General features: G+C 37.7%; 2 protein-coding genes across 4 annotated transcripts in view; one reads left to right on the top strand and one right to left on the bottom strand.

The window, feature by feature from the left end:
- The window catches only part of LOC139938769 (protein YIPF4-like), a 16,329-nt gene extending 13,284 nt beyond the window's left edge, over positions 1-3,045 (bottom strand). Inside the window, exons 1-3 of the mRNA XM_071934394.1 lie at positions 2,966-3,045; positions 2,220-2,476; positions 1,002-1,179 (exon numbers count right to left, since the gene is read on the bottom strand). Of these exons, the coding sequence (XP_071790495.1) occupies positions 1,002-1,179; positions 2,220-2,476; positions 2,966-2,991 (461 nt within the window). The 5' untranslated portion in view covers positions 2,992-3,045. The remainder of the gene's footprint in view (positions 1-1,001; positions 1,180-2,219; positions 2,477-2,965) is intronic.
- On the top strand, positions 2,816-17,271 carry LOC139938716 (uncharacterized). 3 transcript variants are annotated; one of them, XM_071934334.1, is made up of 14 exons: positions 2,816-2,953; positions 3,727-3,927; positions 5,006-5,125; positions 5,843-5,966; positions 6,573-6,710; positions 7,320-7,532; positions 8,297-8,484; positions 8,847-8,943; positions 10,119-10,302; positions 11,654-11,972; positions 12,329-13,460; positions 14,381-14,438; positions 14,970-15,099; positions 15,693-17,269. In XM_071934334.1, the coding sequence occupies exons 2-14, from the start codon at positions 3,767-3,769 to the stop codon at positions 15,823-15,825; spliced, it is 2,997 nt and encodes a 998-aa protein (XP_071790435.1). In that variant the 5' UTR covers positions 2,816-2,953; positions 3,727-3,766; the 3' UTR covers positions 15,826-17,269. The 3 variants fall into 3 exon arrangements, with proteins under 3 accessions (XP_071790435.1, XP_071790450.1, XP_071790443.1); XM_071934349.1 differs by lacking the exon at positions 2,816-2,953 and adding an exon at positions 3,048-3,137 and having other exon boundaries at positions 15,693-17,271; XM_071934342.1 differs by lacking the exon at positions 2,816-2,953 and adding an exon at positions 3,064-3,144 and having other exon boundaries at positions 15,693-17,271.
- Positions 17,272-17,436: the final 165 nt, after the last annotated feature.

Here is a 17,436-nt window from a genome sequence, read left to right as displayed (position 1 = left end):
GTTGTTTTGTTTACCATCACACCCATTGTGTTTATAACTGAGTTTTAACTTTTCAAGTAGATAATTTAAAGCATCATTAAACAAGTTCATCTAAATGGTTGATAATTTAGGATTATGGGGGTTGTCTTTCAAATCCAGGAATATGTAAGTAACACTAGCATTGTTCTTGGATTCAAATAATTTACCCCATAATGCATTAAAAAAACAACACCAAATCTTTGTCCAATCTTCCTCCATGGTCCAACAGTGTAAATAGGTTCATTTCAATATTGTAGTCTTTTACTGTACAAAGCTGGAATTTTACTTTTCGCATGCACAAAGTCACTTTTCTAAATAAAGACTAAAGAATACGGCATTTCAGTTTGAGAAAAGTACGAGCAACTTTGGATCACCAATGGCAAGTAAAAGTCAATGAAGGCAATAGCCCAGGTTGACTTGATATTCAAGGACAGACTTTGGCCAACCTCTCTACTACAAAGAAGGCAGTGTACTAGAATTGACCAAGGCCCTGGAATTTCATCTTTGAGAGGGCAAAGCCATTTCATTTTGCAAAGGGCACTTCTATTGGAAAACCTTGAGGTCTATGGGAAACTTTTGAAGAAGCACCAAGGCCAAGACAAGAGACATAAGGCCATGGCTTTCGTGTAATTCCTGGCCTGTTTATTTATTTATTTATTTCCTCAAAACCTCAAAAAATGGAGAAGACAAAAAGATTTATAAAAATTACATCAAAAATACAAAATAAGGGACATAAACACGCAAAAAAAGAAACAGGATGACCCGACACTCTCGGACGACCCCCATACCATCCTGACAAAGTATGAAACAGAGGGATTGTCAGAATGATCTGAGTAGCATACCGAGAGTATCAAGGTCATCACATTCAAGAAACTGATTACGAAACAAAACTGTTTTTACACTATCACAAATACCATGTTAACCAGGTATCAGCAGAATAAAAATGAGTGCTGCGAACTGAAGGGTCTTGAAGACAAACTCACAATAAAGGTGCATCTCCTTCATCAACATCATCAACTTCCAGTAGCCACCCATAGCCTTTCTTCTGTAAGAACTGAGAAGCAGAATTTCCTGACTTGGTATCAGAGCTTGCTTGTGAAGCTTCTGTGTAATGCATCTCCCCAAGGTCCACATGTACATCATCTCCAGGGCCAGGTGCTCCTAAAGTACATAGATGTAGGTAATATTGTGGTGAATGGACAGCAACTTATTATTAAAGACACTGGACACTATTGGTAATTGTCAAAGACCAGTCTTCACACCTGGTGTATCTCAACATGTGCATAAAATAACGATCCTGTGAAAATTTGAGCTCAATTGGTCGTCAAAGTTGCGAGGTATTAATAATCTTAATTCATCAAAGAAATCCATTAATTTATTTTTAAAAAGGTAAACCATTCTGTGAGAGGGGTGTTACAAACCGGTGCGGCAGTGCATGGGCGCTTTATGCGTGAAACGGCGGGTATTATTGTAAACAAACAGCGCACGCACTGCCACACGGGTTTGTAACACCCCTTTCACAGAATGGTTTAGTCCAACTTGGTCATGGCTTGGCAGTTCGGCAAGTACGCTGGTGTACAGCGCTTGGTGGTCAAGTGACAAAAAGATAAAGCGTTAAGCATATTGAGAAGTCAAAAACGTGCGTTGCGGCAGAAAAACAACAGTGAGTACCGAGCAGAAAATTGTATTTTTTGACGATGTTTTTTAATTTCACCCAACAAAAAGGAAATACAAGCATTAGGGATGTTTATTGAGTAAGTAGGGAAAGTTTTGGTAGTGTAGTACAAAAGAAACTTCAGTAACTGCTGGCTAACGGTCGTAAAACTTTCACCTATCAACGCCGATTTGAAAAACGTAAGCGTTAAACTTAAAGAGGGCCAAAATACTAGACCCCTAATGTAAATAAGGCTCACAGGGGAGCCTGAAGTACTGCACGAGCACATATTTTATACGACACAGCAGTGGTAACAAATCCCTGCAATATAAAACATTATAATTATATGTCACTATCAAAGTGATAAAAGAGAGTGCTTTAATGATCTGCCTCCCTACAATTAATTTAAAAGCATTTTTTACTTTTTAGTAGCAAATAAACAATCAATGTTTTAATTTTATGGAAAAAGGTCAAAAAATTGGACCGACATCAGTTGCTCCTTAGGAATCCGCTACTTATACTAGAAAAAGAATCACAACAATTGTACCATATTGTGGCACTTTCGATGTCGCAGAAATGTCATCCTCAGACGAAATAAATTCAAAGTCATTGTGCCACGTCTGCGAGACCGATGACGAACCCCCTCCAGCGGCTGATGACGTCGCCGGGGAAGAGTACACAGCGGCCGGTATGGAAAGTGTCGCTGGCACCGATGACAACACGCCGGGCGGTGGAGCTCCACTTGGATGCTGACCCATTCCGTGGGGCGCACCATACACAACGTTCGTTTTCTGGGATTCCATCCTGGGAAATTAGACTTCAAAGTATTAAGATTAAGCTGAAAATTCAATGAGAAATGATCATTTTCCGGACCGACTCATTTCGCACCAAATTACCGGAAACAACTTTTAAAGATGCACTGTGGGAAGACATTTAGCCGCGTTCACAAACACGTATACGTTTTACTTTTAAATTAGATAATAAATAGTGTAAATTAAATTTAATTTGAATTAAACTTTTTTTTTTAAATTAAAAGTATACTTTATTTATCAGTCAATAAATTTTAAACTCTACTAAGTAAAGTAGATCAAACTTATTTAAACATTTCTCACCGCGGTAAACATGACCTACTTCTGAATTAAAGGTCACCGCCGCTCCCGCGAAAAACGAACGCTGCTCAAGTTAGTTAATTATCTGTAAAATTTTCAAGAAATTAAGCCCATTTTAAAGTTATTGCAGACAAAAGAAGCAGCTTTTCATTGACAGAGAGGTATCCGAAAAGTAAGTACTTACATTCGCGAATAATTCTGTATCTCCATGCTGGCGCTCGAACACACTTGTCTTGCGTCGAGAGCCAGACAACCACAGCGCAACAGGACAATCGCTGTGTGCAAGTGTTGGTTTCAAGATTTTACTGATGGGCATGGATGATGACATGATGAACCTGCGGAAAACTGTACTCTGTGTATGATGTAAATAAGTTGTACTTCCATGACTTCCACATTTGAGATATATAGCCTAACTTGTTCATGTTGTTGTAATTTGCAAAAAGAACTACAATTAATTTATTATTTCTATTTTCATCAAGCTATAATGAGCTAGTCAGCTTATTGCATAGTCAGCCTTTTTTTTTTACATAGGTTATTTATAGAAGTTTTATTTAGAACTAAACCCAGTGGGTGCTGTACTGTACTGTACTACTACTCCTTTACTTTTTCAAAGTTTTGTCATCTTCTGTCGTACCATGGAGGTAGACACTGCAGAAGATGGTCCACATCCCGAAAATAATTAGTGCAGTGCCCCAGTTACTGGGTCTATGCTTGAACAAAGTTGCTAGAGAGTTAGTTGCGATAACGCAACTACTAGAGAGTCCACTCGGAATGACAAGAGGCCATGTTTTTCAAATTGGTTGACTCTTTTTGCTTTAGTTCTAGCAAAATTTTTGTCTAATTTGTATATATTTTTTAAGTAAACCGACGCTATAGTTGATATCTCTTGCATACTTCAGATTAATTTGAAATCTAATATAAAAGAAATGATTTTGTGTTATGTAGGCTGTTCCTGATGATATAGTTCCAATATTAAAACTGCACTATGGGTATACAAGGATTGTTACCCTTCCTGAAGGAGGCTTCCCACCAGGTCAATGTCCGTAAGTACAGCGGCTACACCGTTGCTATAGACACCTACTGCTGGATTCACAGAGGAGCCTTTGGATGTGCCATGCAGCTAGCTAAAGGGGAGAACACTGATATGTGAGTATTCAATCTAAGAGTCCCTTAATTATCCCTAAACTTTCACTGCACTCTTTGATCAATTTCATTACTAAATAAATGACAAGGTGTAAAGTTCAGTTAGGTTAGGCAGCAAGACCTGTTGGTTTCAAGAAAATTTCATGTACTCTCTGTCTCTTTAAAGGCAGTGGACACTATTGGTAATTACTAAAAATAATTATTAGCATAAAACCTTTCCTGGTGACGAGTAATGGGGAGAGGTTGATGGTATAAAACATTGTGAGAAACGGCTCCCTCTGAAGTGCCATAGTTTTTGAGAAATAAGTAATTTTCCAAGAATTTGATTTTAAGACCTCATATTTAGAACTTGAGGTCTCGAAATCAACCATCTAAACACACACAACTTCGTGTGACAAGGGTGTTTTTTTCTTTTATTATTATCTCGCAACTTCGATGACCGATTGAGCTCAAATTTTCACAGGTTAGTTAAATGCATATGTTGAGATACCGTAACTGTGAAGGCTAGTCTTTGACAATTACCAATAGTGTCCACTGCCTTTAAAGGCACTGACTGGTATTGGACACTATTGGTAATTACTTAAAATATACATTAGCATAAAACTTACTTGGTAACAAGCAATAGAGAGCTGTTGATTGTATAAACAATTGTGGGAAATGAGTAACAAAGATGCAACAAAGTTTTTGAAAAGGAGGTAACTTTTCACCAAAAGAATTTGAATCTGAGAAAGACTTCAGGCTTGAAGACTTTCTCAGGCATCTGAAAGCACACAAATTATTGTGAACTGGACTTCACTTTGTTTTGGACTTTGACTGATAAACAGTGATTAAGAGTCAAATTACACACCAACGGATGGTAGCTTCAGAGCCCAAAGCAGTTTGTGACTAATGTATGCATTCATACATGTAATGTATTTATTTAAATACCAACAGGATAAGTCTTCCTTGTCGGTGATGCAAAGAAACTTCCCCTTTATCTGATAAGTTTTACTGCTAATTTAGTCCATGAACCATCCGTATAAACTCAATTAAACAAATTGCAATGATATAACGATCCAAATTTTATTGTCCAACTTCAAAGGTATGTTCGCTACTGTCTGAAGTACATCAATATGCTGCGGTCCATGGATATCAAACCAATACTGGTGTTTGATGGAAGCAACCTACCTGCTAAGAAGATTGTGGAAACTAGTAGAAGAGAGTAAGTATAGATGACTGTATAGGCTTGGCACCCCCACCAACCCCACTGCAGCACAAGGTAGCATTATCAAAGCTGACGTCGGTAAATAAATGACTGAACCGGGCTCGAATTTGGGGATAAATACACAAGAATGCAGGACTTGTAGCTCAGAATCTTTAGACCAGAATTTTTACTAGACCAGAATCAAAATGAAAACATGGTTTTATCATCTTAAACTGTTTCATTTGAACGAAACACTAATAGAAGATTGATCTCTTCTGTTTTATGGATGATGCTCAGCAGGATTGAAAGATATTTTTGAGACTCAAACTCAACATTTGAACATAATTCTTATGAGACAAAGATGTTGACTTAAAAAAAACAAGAGCACCAGACTTATCCTGCCTTGTTGCTGGACACTGAAATTAGTGGCCTCGGGCCAGTGGTCAAGTGTTAAATTTGAGCCATGCTGTACAGGCTGGGCTCACTCACTGCACAAGCTATCAAAGCTGATAACAGTGTGTATAGATACTGTACAGTGATGGCTTGGATTCCCAATGAGGGAGCCTCAATACAAAACATTGTATTTTCCAGCAATATGATTTGTGAACATCAAATGTTTACAGCAAGAGACAATTTGTCCTCTTTATGCATGTCATGTAATTGCTTTAGTTTTTAGAGCGACAGCATTTTTGCATGGACACTACAATGTAATGTTATCTGTTTTAACACCTCCAGGAGACGTGAACTTTACAGCAAGAAAGGAAGACAGTTTCTACGAGAAGGCAAATTGTCGGAGGCCAGGGATTGTTTCACTAAGTGCGTTAATGTCACACCACAAATGGCTCTAGAAGTCATCAAGGTAAGGTGTTGAAACCAAAAAGGTGTTCTTAGCAATCTCAGAAAAAATGGCAGTCTAGTTTTGATGTTAGTTTTGATGTTATTACTAAGAGATAAGGACAAAAACATGAGTAAATGTAAATTTCCTGACAAAGCTAGATTAAGTTTGCCTTGTTTGAAAACATATTTAGAAGTTTCATTTACTCAATGTTTTAGTGGCCCAATTCCAAAACAATAATATGGATGGACATAGTGTGGGGGCTGTGCACCCCCTGGTAGCCTGCTCTCAGCCCTGGGCTAGGCAGGCATACCAAATCTTATCACAGTCCAAACATTTGAAGGTTGCGACATCATAAAGTGAAGTATATTAATGGATTTGGGACTCCACTCAAGCAGAACAGGAGTTTGTCAATGATTTTTAACTTATGAATATTTGTACTCATTTGACAACTCATTAGATCGTATTTCACCTTGCAACATTTAAAATCCTACCCAAATGCCTACAGTTTAGCTATATTTTGAATCTTTTACAATTCAAAATTCCTGCAAGTTGCAATTCGATTCACAAGTCCTAGAGATTTAAAAAAAATTAATAATGTTTTTTTTTTTTTCGATGTGTTTTTTGCAGGCTGCCAGGTCACTAGGCGTGGACTGCATTGTAGCTCCATACGAGGCCGATGCTCAGCTAGCCTACCTAGCTAAAAAGGGTATAGTCCAAGCTGTCATAACTGAAGACTCTGACCTCGTTGCTTTTGGATGTCCAAGGGTGAGATATATTATTGCATTTCAACTTCGCATTCTCCTTGAACAGAGATCCAGTTTCTACCTTCTAACTTTCTACCAAGACAATAAGAGGTGACTGTGTACTGTGTATACATTCATAATCACCATAGCATCACAGTATACGATGATATGTGTGTATAGTTTACCTTTTATTCAAAACCACAGTGGATAAAATTGAATGCTCAGACAGTAGGAGGGATGACTGTGTACTGTGTAGATGCATCACCACATGATATCCTTTCGCAGGCTGGCATAGTACATCCGTCTTTCAAAACCACAGTGGATGATATTGAATGGTCAGTAATGTGTAATGTGTAGATGCATCCACTGCAGATGTATCCATCATATTGCAGGCCGGCACAGTGTACCTACCATTCCAAACATTCATCACATTGAATGTTCAGGCAATAGGAGAGTTTTGTACAGCATTTTGTTATGGCCTGACGTTTCACCCCTAGCCGAGTCTTTCTGGGGTTGAAACGTCGGGCCATTTGTACCATACATGTAGGTCCTTTTGGTTAGTAAGTTGTTTGCAACAGCTAATTCTATTTTCTAAACTGAAGTTTTGTGGAATATCTTTCCTGTCCACCAGGTTATTTACAAACTGGACTTGAATGGTAATGGATTGGAGATCGAAGCGTCCCGTTTAGAGAAGGTAACTAAGATGGGTAGTAGATACTCGGCTGAGAAGTTCCGCTATATGTGCATAGCAGCGGGGTGTGACTACCTACCATCTCTACCTGGTATAGGGCTCGGCAAGGCTAGGAAGCTATTCCAGGTGGCCACTAACCCTGATTTAACACATGTAAGTATAGAGTAGGCCTACAGATTGTATACAGTAGGCTTACAGATAGTAAAGAAAGTCCTTACATGTTGTAGAGTAGCCTTTTTTTGTCCAGGGTCAATTATCAATCCTGTGCAGTCTTGAATAGCTTAACGGAACATTACAGAATTGGTAAGAAAAAAAACTTGTGTAAGATCACAGATGTTCATAAAACTTACACGGACTAATGATGATGATAGTAGAAAAACATCCCTTGAAATATTAAAGTCTGAAATGTCATATTTAATGAGAAATAAATAAAACTAATTTCCCGGTTGGAGTTTATCACTCATATACAGTGAGCGTTTTATTTGTTTTTGTTAAAATCAATGTCATGCAAAATGTGTATCAGTTTTTCATTATTTTCTCGTGACCCAGATGGTTGATCTATCTCAAACTTCTACAGGTTTGTCAGTTTATGCATCTGGTGGATTACACAAAGTTCTTACACTGCCCGCAACCGTTTTGTTAGCAAAAACCAATTCTGTTCCTTTAAGTAAAGTAACCCATCGAAAAAAGTGTGTTTAGAAAAGCACTGATTGCTGGCCTTGTGTGTTTCTTGTACCCAGCTTATACTTCTTGACTCAGGCCTGTGGTTCAGCGGGTCTTTTAAGTCCTAGTAGTATGAGAAGAGGTTTCTACTGAGGGTGTGTTATAGAGTTAAGGGCGAGCAGCATTACTACCACTGTTGTCCGATTTATTGGTGTTTTATCTTTCCTCTTTCTTATCTTTCTTGCTCCATTCAGGTTCTGAAGAGAATACCTCTCCACTTGAAGATGAAGCTGAAAGTCCCCCAAGAATACATAGACGGTTTCCATCAAGCTAATAATACCTTCTTATACCAGTTGGCCTTTGACCCCATGACACGTCGACTGGTACCCTTGCACCCTTACAGCGATGATATCGACAAGGAGTCCCTTACATATGCCGGGGCGTATCCTTTTGAAGTGTTTTCTTGCTTACCTAAAGATTTAGATTTGCGTAATGAAAACTCACCCCTAAACAGTTTTGCAAGCTTTGGATCAGAAACACATGCATTGCGCAATACACAGGACGTGCCATTTTGTATCCTACTCGAAAGAGAACTGGTTAAGTGTCTTGTTTAAGGACATGAGTGCCTAGGCCAGGACTTGAGCCACTTTCTGCTGATCATAATCACCTCAGCTTGAATCCATGTGTCCATTGTGCTAGATAGCTCAGCCACGACATACCTGGGAAAACACCAATTAAAACTCCCCAAAATTGTATTTTTGCCATTTCAGATTCAATTATTGTTACCTTACATCTTATTTTCAGCTATTATTCCGCTGATCTAGCTCTTGAGCAGGCTCTTGGGAATGTTGATGCCAACACCAAGAAGACAATGTTTAATTATAAACCAGACTACAATAAGGTAATGCAAGGTCCCTCAGATCCTCTACCCGTAAACACCCCCCCCCCACACACGCACACACAGAACTTAAACTAAAGCTTTGCCTTCAGCACACCCACACTTTAGAACTCTCTCCCTGCTACCCCCTGTTCTCAGATGAACACAGATCTCTCACATTATATCCTACCTTATTTCACAACCTTATTTGTAATTTTCAATATTTAAGTTTAATTTGTAGAATACAATCAACCTAATTTGAACATTTGCAATCAAATCTCTAAAAACATGAACAGTTTTGTTAATGTTTTTACATCACCACCAAATTTTATGACCTTTTCACATGTAGTCATGCATACATTGATTGAACATTGCATGATATTCTTCCAACTTTAGTCTGATTTCTAATTAGTTTTGCCCTTGGGAAAACTCCAAAGTCAGATTAAATTGCATGCACAGTGTATCGAGGCTCAAACCTTGTACTCGATAAAATGCTCCTACTTTTTTCTCAAGAACCAAATATCATAACATATATGTAATTGTTCTTATTTTGTCAATATCTTTGTTCAGATGTCAATATATTTTTTTCTTATATAATGCATGTATCCTAGTAGCTAATTCAAGACACTTTATACATCATGCCTATTAATCATTACAGGAGGGAATTGATTAACTCTTTTTTAAAACAATGGTGAAATTTCAACTTCGTCCTTAAATCCAACTGTGTAAGAAATGTTTTATACACTGTATGTGGAGTGAAAGGTCTTGGACATTATACTTGATTATACTGATGTGTACTAAGCACTGTACTCAGTATTTCAAGAGTTCTGTGAAAAAAATCCACAGGCAAATCACTCAGGTGGGATTTGAACCTTGCCACTAGACCATCAAGTAAGCCAGGTGGCTAGAAGCAGCTCGTGCATACTTTGAGCAGTATACCTTTTGAGCAAAGTGCCATTAAAAATGTCGAGCTCCTTTCAATACAAATAAACTGGGGTCGATTTCACAAAGAGTTGGAACGAGTCCTAACTTTGTGAGATATTAAAAACTTAAGGCTAGTCCTAACTTAGGACGAGTAGCTCATCCTAACTTGATATAAGACTAGTCTTAATTTTTTGTGAAATCCATCAGAGGTTTATCATATTTCCAAAGCAAAACAAACTTTTTTCATTCTTTTACTCTTGAATTCTCCCCTGAAGCCTTATGACAAGAAGCTTCCCAGACATAGGCTGAGTGTGTGGCACAAACACTACCGTCCAGGACTTAACATCAGCGAGGACGACCCAGTTGAAATCCAACGACAACAGACCAATGGTAAAGAGGTCACACTGAAGGTCAACCAGGTCAAACAGGAAGGTCAAACTAGGAAACGACCCAGACCAGGTAGGCTTCCTTCTTTGTTAAAGCCATTGGACCCTTTCGGTACAGAAAAAAAAAAAAAATCACAGATTTAAAAATACCTTACAAGGTTTACAGAATGTAGTGATGAAATACTTCTCTTGAAATATTATTCCATGAAATGCTTTACTTTTTGAGAAAACAGTGAAACAATATCAATTCTCGTTAACGAGAATTACGGATTTATTATAAACACATGTCATGACACGGCGAATTGCGCGGATACAAGGGTGGGTTTTCCCGTTATTTTTTTCCGACTCCGATGACCGATTAAGCCCAAATTTTCACAGGTTTGTTATTTGATATAGAAGTTGTGATACACGAAGTGTGGGCCTTGGACAATACTGTTTACCGAAAGTGTCCAACGGCTTTAAGGTCATAATAAGCCATTTGTGTGTTAGATTTGAATATTGTCTGGTACAATGACGTGCTTGATCACAAGTTAACACTTGAATTTTAAATCAACAGACTATATAGAGACAGTTGCTATGTCACATGATTCGGGCAAGCTTTTGCGTAGTTACGTAAGAGACGGTGAACACCCAAACAATTTTTTGAATGAAGGTGTATGGCACAATGGTACCAGGGTCTGCTCATCTGGAGGTTGCACACATTTATGACATACACAACGATTTCAGGACTTGCACAGATGTTTGTCAAACATTGTATACTTTGGTCTTTCTTTGTCTTCCTGTATAAACTTTTTCCCCCTCCAGATAACTTAACTTTAACTTACCTTAAATGCATTTATAAAGCGCTTTAACACTGTTTCAAAGCGCTGTACAGTTAAGAAAAACATTAAAATGCAGGATTAAAAAACATGAGAAATATAGCAGTATGGTTTTTTAAAAATAAACAGTTAAAAAAGTAGCAAGAAATGAGTAAAAACATTGCAATACAAACAATCATATTACACAGAATAAAATACAAAATAATAAGTGTCAGGCGGACCCAGAGTAAATCAACCCCATTTCTGATTTAAAAAAAGGAAACAAAATTGAAAAAAAAAGTATGATCCCTCTGCAACCGCAAAATGCACACTATAAAAATTTACATGACAAAGGATAAGTTGTTCTGTCTAAAAAAATATTTGAGTCCAGAAAATAGCAATTGAAGACACACCCATCACTATTGCTTATTTCAATCAAAGCAATCCAAATAAACCCAATTTAAACAAGCACAAACAAAAACAAAATTGTGGGTCATTATTAAAAATGGGACTGCTGAATTTGATAAAACTTTCACAGGTCGGTTAAACAGTGTGTTTCTTGTAAACTAGAGGATTAAAGTTTACTCTGCCACTAACTAATGATATGAATTATGTTACTCCGTAAAGCTGAGGAAAATGACCTCACAGCAGATGATCTGACATCCCTCTATGGCTCACCAAATACAAAGAGACACTCCGCTGATCAGAGCCTCGTCATTCCGGAAACACCAGAGTCCAAGGACAAAGAGCAAGGAAACATCAACTCCCAGCAGCGCAACTCTTTCTCAAAGAAGGAAGGAAGCCTCAGTCCTAAACAAGAAACTGTTTTCGGTTCTGAGGAACGTATTAAGAAGACTTTATCCCGGAGAAATATATTTGCCAAGAATCGAATGAGCAGCAGTGCTCGTCAAGATATCTTGAGAGGATCTGAAGTTGTTACAAGCAGGTGAGATCTTGAGAGCTTTTTAAAACTCTACTTATATAAATAAATTGTGATGATTCATTGGTTTGGTTGGTGCTGTGGTCTCTTTCCTTGCCTTCGACCTCTGGGACCCTGGTTCGAATCCCGCCGAGGGCACTATGTGGATTTTTTTTTTGTCCCTACAATATCACAGTAGTACATTTGAGTCCTCTTTTCTCATTCGGAAAACTGTGTGGTCATGCAATATTTTGTTTACTGAACTGATTTAAAAGTGGTCGCTAGCTATCAGTGTGCGCTTGAAAGCGTAAACAAATAAATAAAAAAAAAATTGAGTGCCTTTAACTCATCACATGTAATATCGTTTTTTTTATCTGTCTCAGATTTTTCTTGAGGAAACAAGAGGAAGAAGTTCAGAACAAAAAGGAAGAAGATGAAAAGGAGCAAGATGCAGTCGCCGTCAATCCACCATCAATCCTGGAAGGAGCACAGGAAGAAGGTCTTCAAGATGATACATCTCAAGCAAATACACCCTTCAGCAATGACGATGTTCATGAGAGGACTTGTGCAAGTCTAAGTAATGGATCTAGGCTATCATGCTTGGACAGGCTACAGCGTTTCCAGAGAAGCATCTCTGCACCTCTATTACCCTCCACTACATCATCTTCTCTTAAAACAAGTGTAGGAGAGAACACAAGTTCCTCTCAGGAACTGTCGCAAGTCGAAAGCCAATCTTTTCAGAGGTTGACTACTCAAAACAAGTGTGGAGCATTTAGTTGGTTTAAGACTTCATCATCAATGACCAGATCTGTCAAGACAGAGGGAAACTTAAAAACCTTTAAGAGTCTGAACGACTTCAGGCTCAAGAAACCCCAAACTAAAATGGAGTGGGGAGAAAGTCAGCAGTCTGTCGACAAGGACTCAACAGTAGAGGACAAAGATGAGTCACAAGATGAGTTCAAAGAAAGGTGTGAGTTTACAAACTTGTACAGTATCGATACTGACTCACTGAGTATGAGTCAGTTTAGCAGCCAGTCTGATGCTGATAACAACTCTCACAGGAGTGAGTCACAGAGTCTTCATATCAACACTGAGGTAATTGATGTAAACTCTAACATTGACTCACTCCTAAGTAAACCCCAAGATGATAGTCTTGATGTGGAAAATGAGACTGTTGTGCTCAGTAAAAGGTGTTCCTCAATTAGTGTGAGTGGACCTGATAAGAGACTAAACCAAAAGCCAACCCTATTGACCCATATAGGTCAATCATCAAAGTCAGAGATGATAAGTGATGATCAGAAACAAACTCTAAACATGGGTGACCAACTGCACCATGCAGTGAGGGACAACCTGCTACATCACAAAGAGAGTTCTGATCGGATGAGAAATGATAAAAGCATTACTTCTTCGGAGATGGAGCGAGAGGAATGCGTTGATCTTACAACATCAGACAGTGATGAGAATACACCACCTCAGAAAGATAAGAAAAGACTCAAGATGGGAACAAACAAGAAGGTAAACAATGATAATTTCAGTAACTTCAAGCCAAAAAACATAAATTTGCTTACTAGTAAACAGCCTTATGAAATTGGGCCCAGGTTATCAGGAGGACACTTTTAATAGCCCATGTGCTGCAATATTTTAGACATTTTTTGCAAGCATTTTGATGCAGGAGCTCATAGTTATTCTAGTTTCATTTGTTATTTATTATTGCCAAAAATAGTTAATGGCGTGACGTGTTTTGACCCTAGAAGAGGTCTTTCTCGAAGGCTTAATGACAACACAACAAACATGAACCGGTAACTAACCTGTTCATGTTTGTTGTGTCGTCTATTAGCCTTTGAGAAAGACTTTGCTAGGGTCAAAACGTCACGCCATTAACTATTTTTTGCATTTATACCATCGGTCCATTTGGTTGGTAAGTTGTTTGCAACAGCTAATTCTATTTTCTTTCTCTATTATTAATTTTGTATTTTAATAATAATAGTGGCAATTTATAATGCGCCATGTCTGTCTAAGCGACACCCCTGGCGCATGAGAGATGCAGAAGCAAGATTGCAATATGTTACATAGTTAAGCACAAAAAATAAGTTTTCAAATGGGTATTGAAGCTGGAATAGGTAGTGATTTGTCAGAGATTTGGGGGAGTTCGTTCCAAAGTGATGGGCCAGAGTGTGAGAAGGATTGGGCTCATATACATGCTAAGTTTGATTTTGTCAATCGCCATCTATTAAAACAAGAAATGATTGAGGCACATTTTGTCAGTAATTCAGATATAAAAGAACTTTTTAAAGCATTTTGTGCTAGCAATAAATATAAAAACCAATTTAAGATTAAAAACTACAATATGTGACTTTGATATTTCAAGTTACACATTACAAATTTAAAACCTCAATGTGATCGGATGTAATATACTTTTTCTTTTCTTCAAACAGATGAAGCAATCTTGGGAATCTACGCCTAAACTTCCAAATATGCCAAAGGTTTCCCCAGGTGAGAATTCAAGTCTTAGAATGAATGACTAGTTAGAAGAATTTGTTATCCCAGAACAATAATTCCTAATACCAGAATGATCAGCCAAAATACAATTATCACATGAAGCATTTTTACCTGGTATCCTGTTTAGCAGTAATAAGCATGTTTTTTTTGTAATGCTTAGCAGTAATGTATGAGGTTTGCTGTTCACAATTAATAGTAAGTAAGCTGGATCAATTATCTTGTTGCACTGGTATGCCAGCTTCTTCACTGGTCCACTTGATAAAGTTATTTTTCAACTTTGTCGTTTGTATAGGAATTGAATTTGAAGTGACAATCCACAGGCAGTGCTTATTCTCCACACTGTTCACATACATATATGATGTAATTCTACTTTAAACCAAGCCAACTTCTCACAATAAAAAGTTTATTGAGCTAGTTTAAAAAAGTTTTTTTTAAGGATCATTGTAGTTTAAATTAATTCTTGGAGTTATCTGTTCTGTAATGTTTTGCAACGACTCAGTAACTGGATTTTGTTTTGTTCTGTAGGAGTAGTCACATCTGGCCCATGCAAGGCGCCAGGCCTTTCCAGACGACAGAGAAGCAAACAACCTACAAAGTCCAATTCAACAAATGGGTCCAAACAACAGACTCTATTTGCTTTCATGAAGAAAAACACGTAAGTATTAATACTTCCTGCCAATGCGAATGTGAAACAAATATTGACACCACTAATCTGCAATGAACAATTCGTGAGAGTTGAACCGTGCCCAACAAATTGACCCGTGCCCTACGAGTTGACCCGTACCCTGCGAGTTGACCCGTGCCCAACGAGTTGACTCGTGCCCAATGAGTTGACCCGTGCCCAACTGTTCCGAAACATTCGCATCGAAAACAGAGCTGTGATGTCAAAATTTGACAGTATCTTGCAAAATGGCTTGAATCTTAGAGATAATGGAACAACTATCCCGCTACTCCCTTCGCTCCTCTCAAGGCATCACGCGGAACCAACTATCTCCCAAGATGCTACCCACACTTAGTGACATGAGCCTTCACTACTGCCGCTCCCTAACTGTGGAATAAACTCCCAATATCTCTTCGTAATCAACAATCTGTCAATATGTTCAAAACACTGCCCAAAACTCACCTGTTTTGTTAACAAGATCACTGTCAGAAAGCGCATTTGATCATGTAAATGGAAAATGTGCTATATAAATACATTATTATTTCCATTAATCCTTTATCCTGTTTTTTGCTTCTCTATCTTCCCAGTGAAAAGACCCAACCCATCATGCCATTATCACCGTCCAAGCAGAACATCATGTGTGATGTGACTCCAGAGGGCGACAGTAGCATTTGTACTAAAGGGATCCTTGGAGTGCAACGGAATATATTCAGACTGTGAGGCCATCCATCTAGTTACGGGTTTGAGAAAATTCATCCTATTGCTTTGTATGGTCAGCACTGGAAAGCATCGAGTATACAATGCCATTACACATCAGTGTATTTCGGTAAAACCATTGGTAATTTCCATCTATTACATCATTGCGGTACCCACTGCTAAAATATACGAATCAAACTGCCTCTAGCTACCGGCCAATCTTGGTGGTCTAGTTGGTATGACACTGCTCTTGAATGGCAAAGGTCACAGGTTCAAATCCAAGCCAAAAATTATTTCTTCTATATACATGAATTCACCCCCAAAAGCTGATAACATCTTTAAAATGAGTTGCGTTTCTTATGGGCTTCTGTTCAGAGCCAGTTTTTGTAAACAATGTCATACAGAAATGGTTTGATATGATGTATTTTATCCGTGTGCAACTGTTACAAATTGGAAAGCACAAGAAAGCACAAACACTTTCCTGACCCTTGAGGGTTTTAGATTTCTTCGTACCTTTTTGAGTATAAGTTTTAAATTTGCCAATAAATTCCATGTAGAAATGATGAATTATTTAGGGGATATTTGTCTCAGGTAAACAACAGCCAGTAATAAACCACAACGGAAACAGACTTGCTAAACTATTAAATAATTTTGGGTTGAACAAAGAAACATCGACTAGAGTGGGATAAAGGACGCGGTATGCATTTTCAATCGTCTGATTTCCTAGTCTGCTTTTTCTTTTTACTGGCATAAAATTAAACACAGTGTTAAGTTCTGTTCATCAGACAGTTTGCTGCCCCCCCTTTTTTATGCCCCAAAAATTGTTGCACGTCTGTTACAGGGACACAAAATTACAAGTCAGTCAAATCACACCATTTTAATAGAACAGATTTTATTATGAATATTCAGTACCCATTCAGACCTTTGTGTTTACCCTGGTATAAAAATAAAACACACACAGTACCGTTATATAAACCATTTCAAAAACATTTAATAACTTGGTACAAGATAAAGTGTTGCTCGCTTAATTTGGCCCTTTTGTATGTTTTATTGTAAAATGTTTTTACTCTTTTTATAATTTCTTGTTATGGTGCTTTATTAAATAAAATGTAAATAAAATGTTGAACAAATAAAAAGAAAATTAAGAGCAGTGTTTGATGTTTTGAAATCATTTTGGGCTTCTAAAGACAAAGTAAAACTTACAAATTCTATAATTTCAAACGCTATCAGCTGCAAGATGGTTGTTACATTGTGACTGAAGTAAAACAGATTGATAAGTAGGATTTTGAAACTTTGAATGGCAGGAGTACAATCAACAATGTCATAAAAATTATTTTAGTCTCAGTTTTAGCATGTAAAATCTATTAACCAGTTAAAGACACTGGACACTATTGGTAATTGTCAAAGATCAGTCTCCTCATTTGGTGTATCTTAACATATGCATAAAATAATAAACCTGTGAAAATTTGAACTCAATTGGTTGTCGAAGTTGCGAGATAACTATGAAAGAAAAAAACACCTTTGTCACACGAAGGTGTGTGCGTTTAGATGGTTGATTTCGAGACCTCAAATTCTAAACTTGAGGTCTTGAAATCAAATTTGTGGAAAATTACTTCTTTCTCGAAAACTATGTCA

Source organism: Asterias amurensis, chromosome 1 (assembly GCF_032118995.1).
Source record: "Asterias amurensis chromosome 1, ASM3211899v1".
NCBI classification, from domain to species: Eukaryota; Metazoa; Echinodermata; class Asteroidea; order Forcipulatida; family Asteriidae; genus Asterias; species Asterias amurensis.
Note: the sequence above shows the minus strand (reverse complement) of the source record. Positions and strands in the feature narration are given on the sequence as shown.

Coding starts and splice junctions, on each gene's coding strand:
- LOC139938716 (XM_071934349.1), top strand. CDS start 3,767: ATGGGTATACAAGGATTGTTACCCTTCCTGAAGGAGGCTTCCCACCAG. Junction 11,973..12,328: donor TCTGAAGTTGTTACAAGCAG/GTGAGATCTTGA, acceptor TATCTGTCTCAG/ATTTTTCTTGAGGAAACAAG. Junction 14,439..14,969: donor TATGCCAAAGGTTTCCCCAG/GTGAGAATTCAA, acceptor TTTGTTCTGTAG/GAGTAGTCACATCTGGCCCA.